This window comes from Phalangium opilio, unplaced genomic scaffold (genome assembly GCF_054372755.1).
Source record: "Phalangium opilio isolate 3A_F unplaced genomic scaffold, DU_Popi_V2 ptg000217l_1, whole genome shotgun sequence".
NCBI classification, from domain to species: domain Eukaryota; kingdom Metazoa; phylum Arthropoda; class Arachnida; order Opiliones; family Phalangiidae; genus Phalangium; species Phalangium opilio.
In genome coordinates this window covers 93,467-115,541 of record NW_028324218.1, presented here as the reverse complement: position 1 = coordinate 115,541, position 22,075 = coordinate 93,467, and the positions used below count along the sequence as shown (strand labels likewise).

At 33.6% G+C, this 22,075-nt stretch overlaps 3 protein-coding genes across 3 annotated transcripts in view; 1 reads left to right on the top strand and 2 right to left on the bottom strand.

Moving 5' to 3' along the window:
* Nucleotides 1-591: 591 nt before the first annotated feature.
* On the bottom strand, nucleotides 592-4,691 carry LOC149615335 (dicarboxylate carrier SLC25A8-like). Its single transcript, XM_089857648.1, has 5 exons — nucleotides 4,559-4,691; nucleotides 3,127-3,358; nucleotides 2,833-3,039; nucleotides 2,477-2,759; nucleotides 592-1,700 (listed from the first exon to the last, which is right to left on the bottom strand). The coding sequence occupies exons 1-5, from the start codon at nucleotides 4,676-4,678 to the stop codon at nucleotides 1,421-1,423; spliced, it is 1,122 nt and encodes a 373-aa protein (XP_089713774.1). The 5' UTR covers nucleotides 4,679-4,691; the 3' UTR covers nucleotides 592-1,420.
* Nucleotides 4,692-4,710: 19 nt separating this feature from the next.
* Nucleotides 4,711-22,075, bottom strand: part of rdgA (retinal degeneration A) — a 31,163-nt gene continuing 13,798 nt past the window's right edge. Inside the window, exons 16-17 of the mRNA XM_089857647.1 lie at nucleotides 4,828-5,081; nucleotides 4,711-4,746 (exon numbers count right to left, since the gene is read on the bottom strand). Of these exons, the coding sequence (XP_089713773.1) occupies nucleotides 4,903-5,081 (179 nt within the window). The 3' untranslated portion in view covers nucleotides 4,711-4,746; nucleotides 4,828-4,902. The remainder of the gene's footprint in view (nucleotides 4,747-4,827; nucleotides 5,082-22,075) is intronic.
* Nucleotides 13,096-19,043, top strand: LOC149615334 (tryptophan 5-hydroxylase 1-like). Its single transcript, XM_089856521.1, has 11 exons — nucleotides 13,096-13,209; nucleotides 15,986-16,204; nucleotides 16,256-16,481; nucleotides 16,634-16,734; nucleotides 16,806-16,873; nucleotides 16,944-17,140; nucleotides 17,279-17,414; nucleotides 17,479-17,605; nucleotides 17,677-17,772; nucleotides 18,418-18,551; nucleotides 18,622-19,043. The coding sequence occupies exons 1-11, from the start codon at nucleotides 13,096-13,098 to the stop codon at nucleotides 18,803-18,805; spliced, it is 1,602 nt and encodes a 533-aa protein (XP_089712647.1). The 3' UTR covers nucleotides 18,806-19,043.

Sequence of the window (22,075 nt, the reverse complement as noted above, 5' to 3'; positions counted from 1 at the left end):
TTGAATTTAGGCCTAATAGCACGAAAATTGGTAAGAATTCCGCAATCTGAGGCTAGAATTTCTAAGAATATTAAACAATAATAAAATAATCATTAGGCCTAATTGTATAAGGAAAATTATTGCGTATATTTTATGAAGGAGAGACATATTTTCAAGATAGAATTACATCTAATTTCATCAGACTGACTGTTCATATAAAAGCAAGATGGAATTCACACACGTTTCTTGTCAAACTAGTTGCGTACATGCATAATATTATTTTTTTTTTAATGTTCAAATTTCCTGGAAATATAAGAGGGATTTCAATTAACGACCTAGAACCAGCTAGCTAGCTGCACGAACCAATCAGCGTGACTAAAATTAAGGTGTGTCATAATCATTGCTGTCGGGTCGGCGACTGGGATCTATACGAATTTATATAAATACCAAGTATTGCTTAAGTAGGCTGAGAATGGAAAACTCATTTTCGCTTATTTCCAGCTCGATCCATCGTCTGCTAAAATTAAGGCGCCAAATTGAATACGGATTCTTTTTACAGGTAAGTTTTTTTTATTGTAATAAATATATTTTTTGGGTTATAAAAACAATCGATACATTCTGAATTTATGGACGATTCAGAAATGAACGCCATTGAATTTAATTGGTTATTTTATTTTGAAATAATAACAAAAATAAAACCCCAAAATATTCCATAAACCAAATTAAACGTGTGTATTGTGATTTACGCGGCATATTTGTATTATAATGTCCAACGTGTTAAGGATTTAACAATCGCGTCTCAAAACCTAATTTTGCAAAAACATCACAGCCATTTTTGCATGTTTTGCGCCAATATTTTTGCACTTTAAAACGTGTCCATCATGGCTTTCTTTAGTATAAAAAATAACCTTTCACGAGTAGCATTTTCTTCAAGAGTTCGCGTGTTATTAGTTAGTTAGTAGTAGTTTATATTGGGTGCTATTTTTACGCGCCATATTTGAACTTGCCGCGAAAATTATGCACTGTGCATTGAACGTTGCATTGCTAACGTATCACGATAATAATAATAATAATAAAAGAAACAATGTTACCCATCCTAAGCTAGAAATAGGGACAAAGACACGTTAAGCCTTGGTTTAAAACCAAGTCCTAACTAAACAAGTAAACATAAACATAAACAAAAACGTGAATCAGATTGAACTAATTTGATTCGTTTAAACGTATCACGATAATAATAAAAGCAAAAAAAAAAAAAAATAAATAACTAAGGACAAAACTCATTCTAAGCCTTGGTCGAAGCCAAGGCCTAAAAATGGAAAAACGTAACAATACGAAGTATTAATTAAATATGTGCTAATTTTAACGTATTTAAACCCTCCACCTTTACCCTATTGGTTAAAATAGAATATATCTGCGTAGGTCATCAGCCTAGGCTTAAGAACTAGGCGTCATCAAACAGATTATAATCTTCCATTCCCATGAAACGTTCGCGATTGCTAATTGGTAGAAATTTATGCGCTTTCACGGGCACGGTCACGTGACTAACAGCGACTGGCTTCAAATGAGCCAAAGATGACGTGTACGCGAACGTCACAGCGGGACCAACCAAATCGGGTTTGGGGGTCGAGTTTGAAACATTTGAGAAAAAGATCTTCAATTGTTCGAAAGTTACGAACATTACAATGTTCCAGGAGCCCAGTCTGATGTAAGAAGGCATAAAACTGCGCAAAAGAAATAACAACAAAACAAAGGCTTAGTAAAATTCGTTAGGGAAATGCGCAAAGGCTTAAGAAAACTCGTTAAGGAGGGCACAAAGGCTTAAGAAAACTCGTTAAGGAGGGCACAAAGGCTTAAGAAAACTCGTTAAGGAGGGCGCAAAGGCTTAAGAAAACTCGTTAAGGAGGGCACAAAGGCTTAAGAAAACTCGTTAAGGAGGGCGCAAAGGCTTAAGAAAACTCGTTAAGGAGGGCACAAAGGCTTAAGAAAACTCGTTAAGGAGGGCGCAAAGGCTTAAGAAAACTCGTTAAGGAGGGCACAAAGGCTTAAGAAAACTCGTTAAGGAGGGCACAAAGGCTTAAGAAAACTCGTTAAGGAGGGCACAAAGGCTTAAGAAAACTCGTTAAGGAGTGCGCAAAGGCTTAAGAAAACTCGTTATTGAGTGCGCAAAGGCCTAAGAAAACTCGTTATTGAGTGCGCAAAGGCCTAAGAAAACTCGTTATTGAGTGCGCAAAGGCCTAAGAAAACTCGTTATTGAGTGCGCAAAGGCCTAAGAAAACTCGTTATTGAGTGCGCAAAGGCCTAAGAAAACTCGTTAGGGAGTGCGCATAGGCCTAAGAAAACTCGTTAGGGAGTGCGCAAAGGCCTAAGAAAACTCGTTAGGGAGTGCGCAAAGGCTTAAGAAAACTCGTTAGGGAGTGCGCAAAGGCTTACTAAATGTTGTTAGAGACTGCACAAAGGCTTAATAAATGTTGTTAAGGATATAAAGAATAGGAATTACCCTTTGTAAAAAGCTGTTAGACCCCCTTCACGGAACATCTTTGCAGCGCAGTCCAAAGCACCACTGTATTGTCCAGGAGCCGAGTTCATGAATCTAGTCTTAACTACGTCAACTGGTGAAGCTACGACGGTTGCGCAGAAACCCGCTCCGAATGCGGAAACAAAATGGCAGGGCATGGCGTCCTTCATCAACTGGCGACTTAAAATGAACTCTTTAACCGAATCGTAGCAGACTAATTCGGCGGCATTGACGATGGCGTTACGAGCTACGTTAGGCATGGTACCTTCAAGAAGAAATCCAGACAAAGGCTAAGGAAATAATTCGTAAACCTATTTTAAGAAGTTATCAATAGTTACCTTTCCATAATCCTTTGAAACCTTCGTGTTGATAAATCATCTTGTAAGCTTGCAAGGCACCAGTGTATCTCACAGCACCACCATTCATGCCTTGAGCTTGCATACGAACTTTAACTACGTCAGTTGGTTGAGCGCAAATAACTGCCATACCACCAGTGGTCACACCGGCCAAGATACGAACGCCAACAGATCCGTTGTTATTCTTGCCTAAAGCGCCGTGGCCAAACAATTTAGGGTTATCAAAACCGAGGCTTAAAACGTAGCCAGCCAGCCTTGTTAGGACCTAGGACTTACAGTGAAACTTTTGGGAATAAAAGTTCTTGATGTTGTCGTACAGTCCAATACGGACGGACGCGAAACACATTTGGCGTTGAAGTCCAGCGCTAAGTCCGTTATAAAGACTTTTAGGGCCTTCTTGTTTCGCCATGGTTAACATGGTACCGAAAATACCACGGTAACGTTGGGTTGCTTCACGCAAAACGATGTTGGTAACCGCTTTGGTACCTTTACCGCCCTCACCTTGAACCTAAACGGGGTTTTGTTTTTGTTAAGAATGTGTTAAGCCTTGGCTCGATACACTAAGCCTAATTATTCCAATAATTGAATATCGGTGTTAGCAGACGACAAATATTAGAAGCACGTTTGATAAGCATATTTAAAAATGCCGCGCTACGGAAATTTCGTTTTGAAATTAAGTTAATTATAGTAATTAACATAAGTATTTATAACTATATCAATAAGTCCTTATCGTTAAAATTAAATGTGATTGATAGTTTATAGGCAGTTGAGAAATTTATACAAAAAAATAAGATAGTGATGAAGTGTAATTGAACTTTGTATAAATGTGTTTCTCAACAAATGGGTGTGCGATTTGTTCAAATTCCAAGGATAAAAAAGGTCAATTCTGATTCACTTTACTAACAGATAAACCCATATCAGTCATTTCTCCTTGGAATTTTGAACCCCCAAAGCTTTGGTTGGTAAACCCTTGTCAGATAATAACAACAAGGAATTGCAAAATTATCTAGAAACAACGTGGAAAGTGGTGACTAAAAAAAACCCTGATAAAAGTATTCTGGAATACACTTTATTTAGAACAAAGTTAAGAGCTCTTTATTTATAGCTAAGCCTAATACACCCCTTAAGATAAACGACGGTCTTGCTCAATAACAAGGTATTGGAATATTTCCAGCTCTTTGTTTCAGTGCGCGCGTGAAATGGCGGGAATAACAAATAAAATGTTGGAATATGTCCAGCACGGCTAAGCACGCGCGTGAAATGGCGGGAATAACAAATAAAATGTTGGAATATGTCCAGCACGGCTAAGCACGCGCGTGAAATGGCGGGAATAACAAATAAAATGTTGGAATATGTCCAGCACGGCTAAGCACGCGCGTGAAATGGCGGGAATAACAAATTAAGTTTTGGAATATGTCCTGCACGCGCGTGAAAAGGCGGGAATAACAAATTAAGTTTTGGAATATGTCCTGCACGCGCGTGAAAAGGCGGGAATAACAAATTAAGTTTTGGAATATGTCCTGCACGCGCGTGAAAAGGCGGGAATAACAAATTAAGTTTTGGAATATGTCCTGCACGCGCGTGAAAAGGCGGGAATAACAAATTAAGTTTTGGAATATGTCCTGCACGCGCGTGAAAAGGCGGGAATAACAAATTAAGTTTTGGAATATGTCCTGCACGCGCGTGAAAAGGCGGGAAAAAACTTTACCTGAAGCCTAACTTTGGCTACATCCAAGGGAAAAGTCATCAAGTCAGCGATGCAGGCGGCTGTACCCGCGCTCACGACCTTGACCTTTAAACTGCAATCGATTCTGCTTTGTCCAACCATCTTGATAAGTTGAAATTATTGTTTTATAATAAAAAATAAATGGATATATAATGATGCAAAGGCTGGACCTGATAAAACGCAAAAGAAACAGAGTAAATATTAATTAGGCTTAACTTTAAGCCTTGGTTAGTTATTTAAGATGAACTTACTGTCTGTTAAAGATATAGATTGTTTATAAAGTGGCGGCCATGTATTTGAAGTCAGGCACGGCCAAAGGCTTATTGTTATAGTAAAATGGAACTACTAGTTTCGGAACGTAAAACGTTGGTAGAATTATTTCCATTAGATCCTATGGAAACAGCTAAGGATTGATTCCACTTGGCCGGTCTATTTGACCCGGGCCGAAATGTGTAAATTCCTGGCTGGAAACTAGGAGACCTTAATTTCATAATACTATTAGATTCTAGAAGAAAAGAAAAGAAAAGAAAAAACCAAAAGAAATGAACATTAAATACTAATCAAAATAATTAAATAAATAAAGAAAGAAAGAAAGAAAAAAACCAAAAAAACTTTTTAACATACAGCCCTTCAAGCGCGTGTTGATAATATAAAAGCGTATTTTAAACTAAAGAGGCAAACTACTTTTGCGTTTTTAATGATTTTTATTTATCATAGATGGCATTGCGGTATTATGAGGAAATAAAACGGAGGTTTACTTATGAGAGACTACTTGAAGGTGCGTATATTATTAATAGTGGAGTGGGGGTACTCATATCATGATTTTAAATTGATTTTATCACGGAAAATATATATTCTTCATTGACGTTATTATATATTTGACGTAGAGATATACCCAGAATTTTTTTAAATACATTTAACTTCAAGAATTCCAAGGTTTTCGAGTTAATTACGATTTAACTTGACTTAACCCAAGGTTGTTTTTTAAAATAAAATAAAAAGAAAAATTCTTAAACTTAAAATGAAACTGGAGTTGACTTCCACGCGTTTTAAGCCTAATTGCGTGTTTATAAAGGGCGGGAAAGTTTTCGCGCTCTATTGGATGGTTTCCATAGCAACGTCGTCGACAACTGCACGTGGATTAAAAAAATTATTATTCCTTGTTGCTAAGGGCACGTGAATTCAACCTTGAAAAAAGCTATGACGCGATAAATTTAAATTTCCTTTGTCTACATGTTAATAACCATAATTATTTATTGTAAAATATTCCACAAACATTTTTAAATTTGCATTAAAAGAACTTTAATATTTATCTTGAAAAATTAGTTTTACAGAATAAAAATAAACAAAAGCAAGTTGTATTATTATACATTTAGACGGGACAACTTTAAGAACAGGTTTTACGAAACAGTCATAACATTAAAATAAAAACTGGTTTAAAGTCTCCAAGATGTTCCTCTTGAACCCAAATACGATCGAGGTCCAACTTTTGACGATTGAAGTAAATTCGCCATTATCTAATCATGTGTGATTAACCCTAAATCGCGTCACGAAGTAGGCTACTAAGCCTAGATTTTAGGCCTATTTCTTTTCAAAACGCGCGTAGCCCGTTTGTTTGTCTGATAGCAAAACGCGATGTAGCAATAAATAAATCAATATCTTTATGAAGTACACACGAGTCTCTTCAAGCGTATCCTTAATCGATAATTCAGCTTTGGAAATCCGAAATAGGGACTAGGGTGCCTGAATAAAGACGCCATGGGAAACCCCAGAAATCCTCGCGACCCCTTTGAAATTCCCATTCAAACAATTAAAAGATAATCCTTCTATAAAATTCTACGTGCTTAATTAAAGAACCGCCAAAATTTCACGTGTTTTTCTTAAAAAAAAATCCGCGAAAATTCTACGTGCAATTATTAAAAAAAAATCCGCGAGAATTCCACGTGCAATTATTAAAAAAAAATCCGCGAGAATTCCACGTGCAATTATTAAAAAAAATCCGCGAGAATTCCACGTGCAATTATTAAAAAAAAATCCGCGAGAATTCCACGTGCAATAATAAGAAAAATCCGCACAAATTCCACGTGAAATTAAAAAGAAAAACCCGCCAAAACTCCACGTGCAATTATAAAGAAAAACCCGCCAAAACTCCACGTGCATTTATAAAGAAAAATCCGCCAAAACTCCACGTGCATTTATAAAGAAAAATCCGCCAAAATTCCACGTGACATTTTACATAAATTTCCAAGTAAAATTTCACGTGACTTCCCATTTCGCTGCACGTGACTTCCCATTTCGCTGCACGTGACTCAGAAGATGATATCAAGTTCTCAGGCGCGGTTTTACTGGTTTTAGAATAGAACCTACGGCTACGCTACTTCCCCTAATTACTGTATTTCTGCATTTGGAAGTTCCCACAACTCAAACAACCCTTTCAACACACAATCTCAGATCTCTCTTTTTCCTATAAGCGCGCTTCGGTCAGGGCAACAGTCAATCGAAGGCCATTTTATACGTCAAAGGGGAAAAAATAATTTAGTCTTAGCGACAAGCAAATGGTTCGTTATACTTACGAGGAAATAAAACATTTTTGGCGGAAGTTTTGGCATTCGCTAAAAGACTAAATTCAACCTACGCAGTTTTGAAATGATGGAAAATTTCCCCCCAGTGTTTACTGTAGACGTACATGCAGTGTTTTCGTTTAGCTAACAGTATTATTTTCACATATTTCAACACAGTGAAACTAGGCCTAATAAAATTTTAACGATAGGGTGTTGACACCGTTCTACCTTTGACATTATCGAGGCCAATAGAAAATTAGAATGGGGTGCCATTTAGGGGTTAGCTTCAATAAGATTTAATAGGTTAGTGACCCGTGTACATGAATTTATAACCAGGATTTAAATTCATGAGTGTATTTAAACGAATTCATGCCATATTCATAATCATATTCTATTGATAGATTGGGTGGGGTTAACTTATTTATGACTTTCCAAGGCGCTCAAGGACTATAATATAGATATAGACTGCAATTTCAAGTGTCTGTGAAATTCAACCGCTATCTACAACAGACTGAAATGAAAAGCTTGTAGTATACAGTTCGATTTAGTTCTAAATCCGAGATTGCTGGCTGGCAACACTGTCACTGATGTGCATGTGATTAAAGTTAAGAAACTTTACTGCACGTTGTCTATTACTTTAGAAATAAATTAAACTAGTTTTAAATAACTAATAATAATGTGTTTCCTGGTTTAAACTAAAAATAATAATTCACAAAAACCTATGATTAAATATTACTTGAAACCTTACGAGTGAATTGCGTCAGTTTTTTGGGTTTTATTCAAAAGCGAGGTTGGAACGAAAAGAAAAAGAGACCGCTCTTAGCGCCAAAATTAACGCAAACTTGGGCTTGGATAAACTCCTTAATTACAGCAGTCATTCCAAGAATTACAACGTAACCGTGTACTACGCCCCAAGGGCGGGGAAATTAATACGTCAACGTCATATCAAAGTCATTAGCTAAAATAAAAATTTCCTTTTGTTTCCCCTTTCATAGACTAATTAGTGTATTTTAATTTTCTCGTGTTTTGTTTTGGGGGTAATTTATATTCGATTTCAGATTTAAATTAAGCTCATCAATAGCTTTAAAATGAAACCAATCTCGTCGAAATCGGACCATAATTAAGGAAGTTGGCAATTTTTCAAACTTGAATGTCTTGCCAAGTTTGAGAATTTCGAACTTTTTCCGCCGTATTTTTTATTTTTGGATGGTAAATTATATTTGATTGCAGATTCAAATTGAGCTCTTCAATAGCTTTAAAATGAAACCAATATCGTCGAAATTGGACCATAATTAAGGAAGTTGGAAATTTTCAAACTTGGCATCACTTTACCAAATTTGAAAATTTCAAACTTTCTTAATTATCATCCGATTTGCACGAGATTGGGATCGTTTTAAAGCTCAGGATGAGAGCAATTTACGTGGGGGATATTTTAGAGGGACCATTTGACTCCCCAAAAGAAATTTTGACCGAACCAATTTGTTCAGAGGTTTAAGGCCCACCTGGGGGTCGTTGGTTAGACCTCCCAGAGATAAGAGAGTCAAGATGTTACTGTACAAACCCATGACACGCACAAATAAACCACATACGTCAACCTTTCAACAGCTTTCACACGTATTTGTAAGAAAAGGAGTGCAAACTCCAGTCCTTACAAATCAACCCTACTCAAGATCCAATCATTGATAACAAAGAACGAAGGGTGTAGTAAAGACTTACGATATTTTAGCTCCAAAACTATATAAAAACCCTTAACAAACTACCACTTTATGGCCATTATATCGTAACTCTTTTACGCCCTTTTTAGGTTTAAAAAACTAAAATTTTCCATAGAAAACACCAATACGACACACCACGTTTCAGTCGATAAAAAATAATACAGTTACTTCATTTTGCCATAAGTTAAACCAAGGCTTAAGGCAAAATATAGTAACTCAGTTAAAATTAAATATAATTATATTTCGTTAATTATACTAGGGTTAATATCAAATTACTTTTAAAATAATCCTTAATTTCAGACTAGAATTTCTTCTATTAAACCCAATATTAACATCGAACATCATAGTTAATTACAATTAAACTAATCTTAATTAAGGCTGGAAACTAACCATCATTTTTAAATTAAAAAACAATACCTCTATAATTTCAGTAATCAGTTTAAAATTAACTCTACTAAACCCAATATTAACATCGCATTTCATAGCTAATTAAAATTAATCTTAATTAACGCAGAGATATAACGGGAAATGAAAATAAAAATTGTGGAGAGACTCACCGTGCCTGCTAAAGATACAATGGCAATTTACCATTAAGCTAGAAAATCGTCAAAGTCCTGATTTTATACTAAACCCAACCAATCATAGTCGAGTTTCACAGAGGTATGGCATCAATAGCCAATAGGGAATGAGATAAAAAGCGACGTCACAATTTTAACCCCCGTCTCTTTCCCCATCTTCCCCGTGTTATGAAGTCGGGCTTGGAGATAAACCGGGAAAATCTCCAGCAGTTTTCCTCCGTAGCCTTTAATTCATCTCATACTGAGTCTACTATAAACTCAAAACCACAGCTTAGCATAAATTTCGCCAGTCTTTAGGTTTATCCGTATTGTACATTAAGAGTGAACAAAATTTCACGAGCTTTCAAAAATCACAGCTGAGCTCGAGAGCGCGCGCTTTCGCGATTTTCCGCCATTTTGTTGCGTAATATTATATTTTTTTTTCAATTGAATATGCTAATTTTTGTAAGATTGCATATATTCAATTTTATTAGACTAATTTTATTTTATTAATTATCTATTAGTGGATATGGTTGTTAATTGCTAATTAGCCATTATTTAAATGAGTACGGGTTCAAGGGTACTTGGTTAATTAATCTCTTTGCAAATATCTAAAGTTCTAAACGGGCCTTTAATTAACAAAAAAAACGACTTTTAATCCTTGAAATTTAAATTTACACATTCTTAAGTGTTATACTATCCCTTTAAACTTAGGCAACTTTTAAGCAATACAAATACGTCATTGTTGCACGAGCCAATACTATATCTACAATCTAAATTTAGCAAAAATAATTTCAACCCTAAACACCTATCTCTTACTAACACTAAAAGAACTCATATCAGAAGATATGCAGGCCACTTTTTAATCCCACCATGCTGTGTTTAATGCGTAACATTAGACTTTGTCTTGCAGATTCAATTTAAAACAATGCAATCAAAATCCCTGGTAAAATTTAGGCTTAGCTTTGTTTGAGCAGCTCGGATCAAATGTCTCATGACATATTTCAAAATTGATTAACTATTTTAATTATCAATTAACTAAAGAACCAATTAGAAGTCTTTAAAAGCTATGACGTTATGTACGACCAAGGACATTTTATTTTAAGGTCAACATTTGATTGCTAAAATTTATTACGTTGTTGTATGTGGAATTACTTGCAGATAAGCAAAGACCACAGGAGGGTAGGGGCCGCCATCTTGGGTTTTATCCCTGGGATAAATGGAAAGGTTTATAACTTCAGCGATGTCAGGTAAATCTGGATCAATAACTCGAGAGTGTTTTTGACACAAGGTCTCCGGACATAATCTTTCGAAACTTAGAAATGGATTGTCCACTCTACTTAGCGCCGGTCAATTGACCTATTTTTGGTCTGGTCAAATTTAGGTCAGTATAAGGTTTAGGTAAATCTAGGTCAAGTTTTCCTGCACAGAATTGTTGATTACGTATTTTAACCTAATTTAAAGTGATAATAACTTGTGATCCGGAGTAGATAGATAAGAATTGAAAGTACCATTAGAAAGTAGACATTCCGTATAGTAATTGCACCAAATTTCATGAGAATTACTTTATAATTTACTTCACAAAAATCAATTGAAATTTTGGGCCACATTTCTAAAATAAATCATTTTTAGTCATATGTGTGTCTAAAACTGGTCATAACGTTTGATCATGAGTAGATAGCGAAAAATTGGAAGTACCATTAGAAACTAGACATTCCGTATAGTAACTGCACCGAGTTTCATGAGAAATACTTTACAATTTACTTCACAGTAATCAATTGAAATTTGGGTCACAATTCAAAATATAATATTTGGTCATATGTGTGTATAAAACTGTCATAACTTTCTTTCACAAATAGATAGGGAAGAATTGAAAGTATCATGATAAACTAGACACTCCATACAGTAATCTCTCCAAATTTCATAGCCCTACGTAGTTTAGATCAGACTTTAAAACAAAGGCTAAAAATAAGCTTGAAAGAAACTGTAGTTTGAGCACCTTTGTCTATATCTAGTTTAAACCAGTTTCAGTTAAAAAAAGTGAATCAAATTAAAAATCAACATTAAACGAAACCCCATATGTCGACCTTCGAGGCTTTTTTATGACGAAGTTAGAAGCCTTATCACAAAACGGGTTTTTAAATGTCTACCCTCAAGAATAATAGCATACCTTGAGGCTAAACTTTTATTATATTTCAGAAAACTATAATATGGAATTAAATGTGGTCTCAAAATTAAAATTAAAATTAAACATAAAATTTTTTAATATCTCGAGTTTTTAAATAAAAATAAAAGCAAGCACGTGTGGCTCTAAACACGTGACCACGTGCATTGATTTTTAAAGTCAAAGTGAACTGTAAAATTTAAATATTTTGAAATAAATAAATAAAAGTTATAAAATGAACTTTGAAATTTAAATTCCCTGACCTTTCCTGAATCCTGACCTCTGGCAACAATAAAACCCCCAAAAATACATTATCACAGTTGTATATATGAGATATTTAAACAGTAGTATGGAAAAAAACCCACCCAAAGTTAAGCCTAAATCCCAATTAGTCAACATCAATACGAGGTTAGAAAACAATCATTGGGAAGACCTTTGAATTGGTTCCAAAGATCATAGATTGTGTCCTATTGCGGTTAGATATAAGTTCACTACGTCATAATGGGGAAATAACTAAACTCTCTTGACGTTGACGACGTTTAAGTTTGTCCTTAAGTCATGGTTACTTCATATCACCATCAAAGGAAGGCTTTACCTTAAAATTAGACTTCTTTTAGTATCAAGTTAAGTTGGTAAAGATAAAAATATTTTGACGATTTTAAAATGTTTTTCTTTTTACCTTGGGGATTTAACTTTACACCCTCTCAATTGATAAAAATTAAATTTTATCTTAAGTTAAGTTGATTTGAAATTAGACCAATATGTTATGTCTATGTGTAAACAATAATATCATACTATCAATGGCAAATGTAGTTAGGAAATTAGTATGATGTTATGCTTTAAAATTCATGAATGATAAGTTATGACTTATATAATTATTATTATTTATATTATAATTCTACTGATTTGAATTTTCGTAAATACGTTTATTTTAATATTTAATTGCAATTAAAATTAATTCAGTTTCGTCGACTACACCAATATTGATCGCAATATAACAGCGCCATCTATTACCCATGCTAACTTTAACTGAAATATTTAAACTAAAAATTTATAAATAACCCTAAGTCTCGTTTAAATTACTTATATATAAAATCTTAGACTTAATTAACAAAACGCAATTAAAATAAAAATTAAACTAATTTCACAAAAACTTAATTATTTCTTTCCTAAAGTTACTTCAATATATAAGTTCAAAGAATTATATTATGAAAAAAAAAAATAAATAAATAAAATCAATTTCTGGGTGAATTTAATCCTTTCCTAAAACTAAAATCCCTATTGGTCAATTCAGCTGGCTACTATACCCCTTATTCCTAACTCTGATTGGTCAAGACTGTCGACACTTCCACCAAAGGAGGAGGAAAGTTATATACCAAAAAGCAAGGACTATATATTAACTAAAGAGACAAAATCTTAAACATTTCTTGCAAGGTAGTTGACTGGTTTCAAAGTTTGATAGCGGGAAAAGGATTTTGACACCGGTCAAGAGTTCTCAAGAGTTTTTTCTTTTCAAGACAATATGAGCAAGTTAGCTAAAGAGAAACGGCAAAATTTTCAGTCGAGAAGGTGTTGCAGTACACCGGCAATGGCAAGTTTGCCAGATTTCTCTGATAATTATATCGAAGAAATTAAGGTAAATATTTAAATATAATTTTTTCTTTTCAAATATTATCCTTAATCCTTAATATTAAAATTTCTCCGATGTTGAGTCAAAAATGTTATTTTCTGTAACGTTCCCTTAAGGTTAAGGGAAACCCGAATAAACATCTTATTAACATTATTTAAGAGTGTTTTATGGAATACCCCTTAGCATTCTTAGTTTTTAAACTTAAGGGGTCATCCTTAAAACACTCTAACCAATGTTAATAAAGTACACCTGGCCCTAACACAAGTTAAAGTTATGAATATGAACATTGGAAGGAGTAAAGTGTTTTAGGGATGACCCCTTAAATTTAACGTAAGAAATAATGAAAGACAATGAATGCTATTCAAGGGGGTCATCCATAAAACACTGTTTCCAATCAATGCTCCTAACTTTAACTTGTGTTAGAGGGCTGGTCAGTACATGTCCCTTATGGGGGGGGGTCAAACAAAATCGGAGTGGTCATAGAAGTATAGATGTTAAATACATTTTCGAACTCAAGATTGATTGATATCATATTGATTTCCCATAGAACTTACTATCCTAGCATCCCACTTCAAAATCATAACTGTACTTCAACAAACTATAATTACAATTACCCATTTTGCAATAGACAACCCTGTTTAATGATAATTAGTACGACACTAACAGCCGTTAACTAGTTAAAAAATAGTTTAAAAATAAATTAAATTAAATCTTATAGATTTAAAACTCTTTTTATAAGTACATCGACCCACCGCTTTCTTGAGAAACAGGGTGCGATATATAGCCAAGCTATAGCTTTCCCCGAATTCTACAGGTCCACATCCACATGCACGGACCCCATCCCCGAAATAATGTCTCCTCCATACTTTGGTCCTATTAATATCACCTAGCAACCTTACTGTTCGCTGAAAGAATGTAATTCAATAGCGTATAGAATCTTCTAAACCCAAATCAAGGGAGTCAGGGCTTGTTCCCTATACAGTCCAAGTGGGATGTATGCATTTTCACTGACAACTGTTTTTCCAACGGAAGGTTATATCGGTGTGTTACTCCGCGTTGGCTTTGTATCTATTGCAAATTAAGGGTTGGGTTGGATTGCGTTGGATTGGGGTATAGTTAGAGATAAAGAACGCGTCAAAGTCACGGAGACACGGACACCAAGCAAGATGGGTAGGTGAAGCATGATGATGGCGGGGTTGACTTTTAGGAGAAGACTAAAGGTCCGAATATATTGGCACCCTTAAGAAGATATTTTTATCACACTTCTTTTTTTTGGTCCTTATTTTTTGGGACTTAAATGGAGTATAGATTTGTCTCGAGGAATTCTGGGATTCCAATTAAACTCGGTTAAGATATTAAAAATGTATCAAAAAGTATTGAGCTCTGCATCGTTAGTGTTATTAAAAAAAGAATGGGTTATTTATAGAATTTTAATGGATTGTGGGGTCGTTATTTGACTTATGATTTTCATGATATTTGGAGCGATTACTCTACGGAATATATAGAGTTGCCTGGTGTTTTTAATTTTACTCTATCTAGTCTAGAACCAAAGTTATAACCAGTTTTAGACCCACATATCGTGATAAAAACTTTAATCAATAGTAGGGCCGTTATTTCATTTACGATTTTCATGATACTTGGAGCTATTACTCTACGGAATATCTAGAGTAGCCTGGTAGTTTTAAATTTACTCTATCTAGTCTAGAACCAAAGTTATAACAAGTTTTAGACACACATACGATAATGAACCATGATAAAAATTTTAATCAATTGTAGAGCCGTTATTTGACTTACGATTTTCATGATACTTGGAGCGATTACTCTACGGAATATATAGAATTGCCTGGTGTTTTTAATTTTTCTCTATCTAGTCTAGAACCAAAGTTATAACCAGTTTTAGACACACATATCGTGATAAAAACTTTAATCGATTGTGGGGCCGTTATTTGACTTACGATTTTCATGATACTTGGAGCGATTACTCTACGGAATAAATAGAGTTCCTGGTGGTTTTAATTTTTCTCTATCTAGTCTAGAACCAAAGTTATAACCAGTTTTAGACACACATATTGCTAAGCTAATTGAAACGTATTTTTCGTGAAACTCGGTGTGGTGAAATTACTGTATCAAATATGGTTACTGTTCCTCATGGTGGTTTCAGTTTTACTCTATCTACCCTAGAACTTATTTAAGTTGCAACGAGTTACTTACAGACACTCCTAAATATAAACTTCAGAAGTTTCTGGCGTCGTAATGTGTTGCTAAGCGACTAAATATTCAAAAAATACTTCTTTCAAATCTCGAGCTATATAACAGCACGAGAATGATCGATGTTTGCCCATGTTTGTTGGCACTATTACGTAGCATTAACCTTGCAGTATCTATAAGCGTTGTAATAGGGACAAGTGACGCGGGTATCGGTTAAGTCAGACTCTGAATAAACGACGGACCCATCCTCCCAAGGGCCCAGACAAAATTCCCAAAGGTGATAACTTAACCTTTATCTCGAGAACTTCTGTCACTTTACCTTCTTAAAGGTTTTTATGGGCAACGTTGATACCAACAAACCTCTGAAAGTCCATAGTGGGCTTTACTCGAGTCAGTTGATTCAATTTAAAAATATAAAATATTTTATATTATTTTTAAAAAAATATTTTAAACTCAATCCAATTGCATCAGCCTTACTATCACCGCGATTTCAATGAAACTCGGTGCAATTACTGTAGGGAACCCCTACTTTATTTTAACATAATTATTTCTTAAACATAACCCATATTTCCAGAAGAAAATCGCGAAAATGCGTTGTGACGAAGACAGTGAAAAGGACCAATTTCCGGTATTATTAGAGAACCCGACAAAATCGTCATCGAGAACGACGACCCAAGAAGAACACGAATGTCCTGACGAACGTGAAATTCACGTGACCAACAAGGGTTCAGCCGTGATATTCTCATTGAGAAATCAAGTTGGGGGATTGGTTAGAGCCCTGAGAATATTTCAGGTAAGATTAAGGACTTTGATCATGGGTGAAATACAATTTTTGATCGTGTAGGAAAAGAACGTGAACGTCATGCACATTGAATCTCGCAAATCCATCAAAAGACCATCGCAATTTGAAATTTACGTTGATGTTCAATGCGAGAACAATACAATGGAAGACGTAGTTCACGCCCTTGAACACGAGGTTGATTGCGTCACCATGGAAGAGTATGAGAATGCCGAGGATGAAGTTTTTGATTTCCCACCAATGACTCCAACTAGTCCATCGATACAAGCTGGTATTACCTCACTCTCTGTTATCTCTATTTGCCATTGATACAACCAAGCCCATCCCACAAAACCCGCCTACAGGGATATATAAGGGGACAAAATTATTCCTAGTAGCTGTATGTATTCCTAATATAACTTGAACTTTTAACTTCAATGGTAGAATTCGATCGTATGCCATGGTTTCCTCAAAAAATATCCGATTTGGACATCAGCTCAACTAGGGTACTTATGTACGGTGCCGAGTTAGACGCAGACCATCCCGTAAGACATTAATATCATAATTAAATAATATCTAACGATGACGTCATAATAATTAGTTAATTACGTAATAGGGATTTAAAGATACAGTTTATCGTCAGAGACGTAAAATTTTTACTGATTTGGCTTTGGGTTATAAACAGTAAGTAATTAAGTTAATTTATAATTAAGATTCTAATTTTTCCTGATTGCTGTTACGTTACTCGTGTTAGTGGTCAACCAATACCAAGAGTAGCTTACACCGAGGAGGAAACCAAGACATGGGGTCGAGTATTCTCTAAATTGAAGGAACTGTATCCAAGTCACGCTTGCAAAGAGTTTTTGGAAAATTTTAATTACTTAATCAAGTATTGCGGATATCGGGAAGACCATATACCCCAACTCGAAGACGTCAGTCGCTTCTTAAAGCGTAAGATTACAATTAAACCAAACGCAACTTCATGTATTTTGAAAGGGGGACAGCTGGGACTATGGCGCGCCAATGCTTAGGCATGTCATACCTTCTTCCTAATAAACTAGATATCACTTCTTGATATAATATAAATAGAAAAAACTGGATTTCAACTTCGACCTGTTGCTGGTTACTTGTCGTCAAGGGATTTTATGGCCGGGTTGGCTTTCAGAGTCTTTCATTGCACACAGTACATCCGACATAGTTCGGACCCGTTTTATACCCCTGAACCGTAAGTTCACTAACTCACACTTGCAATTACTCTTTCTTCACTTAATTACCCAATTATCAATCAGGGATTGTTGCCATGAACTACTTGGTCATATTCCATTACTGGCGGACCCTAGTTTCGCGCAATTTTCGCAAGAAATCGGCTTAGCATCGCTAGGCGCGTTCGATGACGAAGTTGATAAGTTAGCGACTGTAAGTTATTATTTTCATAACTTAAGCCTTGGTTTAATAATTAAGCCTAATTATTATCATTATTATTTAAGTGTTATTTTTTCACTGTGGAGTTCGGGCTTTGCAAACAAGATAATGAAATGAGAATCTACGGAGCTGGTTTGTTATCGTCTGCAGCGGAATTGCAGGTAATATATATAGGGGGCAATTCTCTAACTTTTTAAGCGAGTTATCGCAAGTGATAACTATCGTCTAAAGGGTTGATGTCAACCTCGTGTGTTCTATGAGAGCGCGAGATCTGAATAGGCTATTATTTATGTGTGTCATCAAGCCTTGAACGAAAATCGGTGTATGTCTCGTGAATTCCGCTCGTGCTAATAAAAAACAAGCTGGGCACGTTTATTTTTTACCGTCTTTGGTTATAAAGCAAGGGATAACTTATCGACCAGTTTAAACCCTTTCGATAAGTTATCACTCTCGTGAATATTAAAGACGGTAAAAATTAAACTTGCCCACTTTGTTGTTTATTAGCACGAGCGGAATTCACGAGACATACACCGATTTTCGTTCAAGGTTTCATGACACCTATGACTAATCACCTATTTAGATAGCGTGCTCTCATAGAACTCACGAGGTTGGCATCAACCCTTTAGACGATAGTTATCACATGCGATAACTCGCTTAAAAAGTTAGAGAATTGGCCCCAATGTCTGCTAAGCCTATTTAATCATAATTATAACTAAGCCTAATCAATAAATATACGAAATACAAAATAATAAATGGCAAACTTTGTACCACCCAGCCGATAATACTCAACTAAATAACCCTTATAGCACGCGCTATCTCCAGGGGCTAAAATAATAGCATTCGATCCCATTGTCACTTGTCTACAAGAACCGCTTATAACCAGGTTCCAGGACGTATATTTCTATACTGACAGCTTTGAAGAGGCGAAAGAAAAAATGAGGTATTATTTTATGAAACAAGTTGAGTAACGACATATTATAAACCCTGAACTATTTCAAATATTTTTAAAGGGAATTTGCAAGTACTATCAAAAGACCGTTTGGAGTTCGTTATAACCCTTACACCCAGTCTGTGGAGGCGCTAACTAACACTAGAAAAATAGCTAACTTAGTTAGCGAGTTGAAGGGTGATTTATGTATTGTCAGTTATGCTCTCAGGAAAATTCGTGATCAGGAAAATCAGGAAAAATTGTAATTATATTAAAACTAATATATATGTAATTGGTTGGTGGTAGTTTGACCTTGAAATTTAATTATTAATGTCAACCTAAACTAAAGAATTCGTACACTTATCAAGAGTATATAAACTGGGAGAGAGTAAATTAAGCTGCCCATAATTATCCCAATTAAGTAAATTAATGTTAATTAAATTAAAATTAAAAAAATGTGATTTAAAAGCTCAAATTCGCTGTAGATTTTGGAGTAGATAATAAAAATTGGTGTAGCAATCAATACTTGTATTTTTAATATATTAATAGTAAGCCTTGGTTTAAGCCTTTGGTTCTTAAAACCCTCTCGTAATTGGACAATTTGAAGAAAATAGATTTTTTTATTCAGTTATACTACAATATTTTGTTGTATTTTTTGTTTTAGACAATGCATAACACCTCCCTAATTTGTTTTTGTTTCTTTGTTTGTTGATGTTGTTTTTCTCATTGTTTTTTTTTCTTCGAAAAAGGGGGAAAAAGGCAGGAGATAATTTGTTGTTTTTTGTTGTTTTTTTGTTATAAATACAATGTTTTTTTGTTTGTTTTTCTCTCGAAGAAAAAGTCCAAAGATGTTTAATAATAATAATAATAATAATAATATTTTAACTGCATCCCAGAGCGTCAAATAATGTTTTTCTTTGACAAATTGTTTTTTTTATATATAGAAAAAAACATTCTTTAAAACAACTTGTTTTTTTACATATATATATATATATATATATATATATATATATATATATATATATATATATATATATATATATATATATATCCCTACACTGAAAAATGGTGCAGTGAATTGTTTTTTTTTGTTGTTTTTTTATACAGCCTATGATTGTCTAACTATGAAATATAGTAGCTATAATTTAAACTCTTTGAAAAATTTGAAAAAGTTTCAATTGTTTTTTTGTTTTTTTTTCCCAAATTAATCTAATGAATATGTTTCATTAAATTTTTATTTTTTATTTTTTATTTCTATAAAAAACACACTTTTCTCAGCTTTTTATGTTTTTTAATTAATTAATTAATTAATTTATGTTAACTATTAGTGCAATTTGGTTTTTGGTTATTTTCAAAGGAATGTTTGGGTTTTTATTTAATTTAATATAAAAATGTTTTAAGTATTATTTGATATTAATTAAAACCAGGTTTTTTCGCATTAATTAATTTTTTTTTTAAAAATATCTATTCAATTTTCAAAGTATTTTCAAACTTTTCTTTTCTAGACTTACAATAAAGGGGAGCCCCGTTTTTAAACCCTGAATTGCAACCTAGCCTTTCAAACTTTTTCAAATTTGTTTTTCAAATTTGATTTTCAAATTTGATTTTCAATAAAAAAACCTGGTTTAAAGTAATTTGAAAATAAATACTTTTTTTCAGAAGTGACCAGAGATAAGAGGTATTTGTGTAAAATGCTTGTTTGTTTCTTAAAAAACATTTTGGGGGGATTTTTTGAAACATTTGAAATATCTAGTAACTAGAAATTTTCACCCCCAAAATTTCAAACTTTGAAAAATTCAATGTTTTTATTTATATTTTGAAAATACTGCGGGTTTTTATTCTTTTCTTTCAAATATCTAAATTGATGGCACTATAGTTGACACTGGTCAGAAATTTTATAATTTGAAATTCAGCTTATTTTTCATGGAAATTTCAATCTTTTTAGCATAAACTTATGGTTTTATTTAACAATAAATGTAAAGCATAGTTTTAAACTCTAAGATTAAGGAATCTCGCGAAGTGGTTTTGCAGATTTGGTTAGAGACCCAAATGAGACCATAAAATTTGAATCTCATGGAAAGTTCCATGAGCTTTAACTATTAATAACTCCGTTAATTACTGTCCGATTTCAATAAAATCAGACTCAAACCATAGCCCAAATTGCGCCCTATCTCAATACACCATAAAATAAAACTCATGGAAATTTCCACGAGCGTCTTCGTCGGCCCGTAACTTCCTTAATTATGGTCCGATTTTGACGTAACTGGTCTCAAATTAAAGCCCCAATTAAGCTCTATCCAAACCGTAAATCAAACAAAACCTTAACCTTCCACGAGACTTGTATTAAGGACATAAAACGAAACGATAAAAATATTTACAAATAATTATTATGCTGTATTTTAACAAATACAATAGGACGGGTTTTTTTTCTTCATAAATGTTTTGCCGTGACTTTTATCAAACTGATAATATTCTTTGGGTATTTTTTATTTTACCAAACCTAATCTTACTAACTGTAAGATTGGTATACTTTTTAATCTATCATACTTTAATATACTATACCATCTACTTTGCGTTCAACGCAAGTAAACTAAAAAATAAATAACGCTAATTCTTATTAATTTTTAGTAATTACGTTAATAAAATCTACTATTTCTCTTTTAATAAGTTACATTTTTCCACTTTTATTCAAATTTTTAATAGCTTTTAATTAAAAAATAAGCTTATTAATTATTATTGTGATCTGGGTTCTTTATTTTTTTTTAAACTTTTTAAGGTTGGTTGGTGACCTAATTAAATTTAATTAAAATTTTAAATTAATTAAAATTAATTAAATTAAATTAATTAATGAATTTGTGACTGGCAATAATTCTTAAATATTTTCGTAGGTTTTATTCATAAGTTTCAAAACGAAACTACTATCAATGAGGTTTAATCATTTTAAATTAATTAATTTCAATTTGGTTTTAATTGAAAAAATCCTCATTTTTCTTTTAATGTCAATTTTAAACGTTTTTACCCCATTATTTAATTTTAAATATATCGGAGAAAAATAAACACGATAGTTCATATTATTTTATTTTATCAGGGTCTTTTTTTTAACAATTTTTATTAGCATGTATATTTAAATATCGGCTAATAAAAATTTAGTTTTTTTAAATATTTTGTTAGTAGAGGCACCTTTTGGTAAGGAATATGTGGTATATATAAATTTTTTCATTTAAGGTTATGTGTAAGGGCACGATTTCATGTATTTTTTATGTTTTTTTAAGCACCTGTAAACTATAGCTTCTAAAATGACATCACGACGCGAATTTTTTAAATTATTACAAAAGATTACTTAACAAATTTGAAGATTCGTAATTTAATATCAGTAGAACTTGATTTTTGAGTAATTACTCGGATAGAGGTGATGTAGAGCTTTCAAATGAGACCAATTTCATTAAAATCGGGCGGTAAATAAGGAAGTTACGAGTTTTCATGGAAATTTCCATGAAGATGTCATGATGGGTTTGTGATATATATAGTTATTTCTC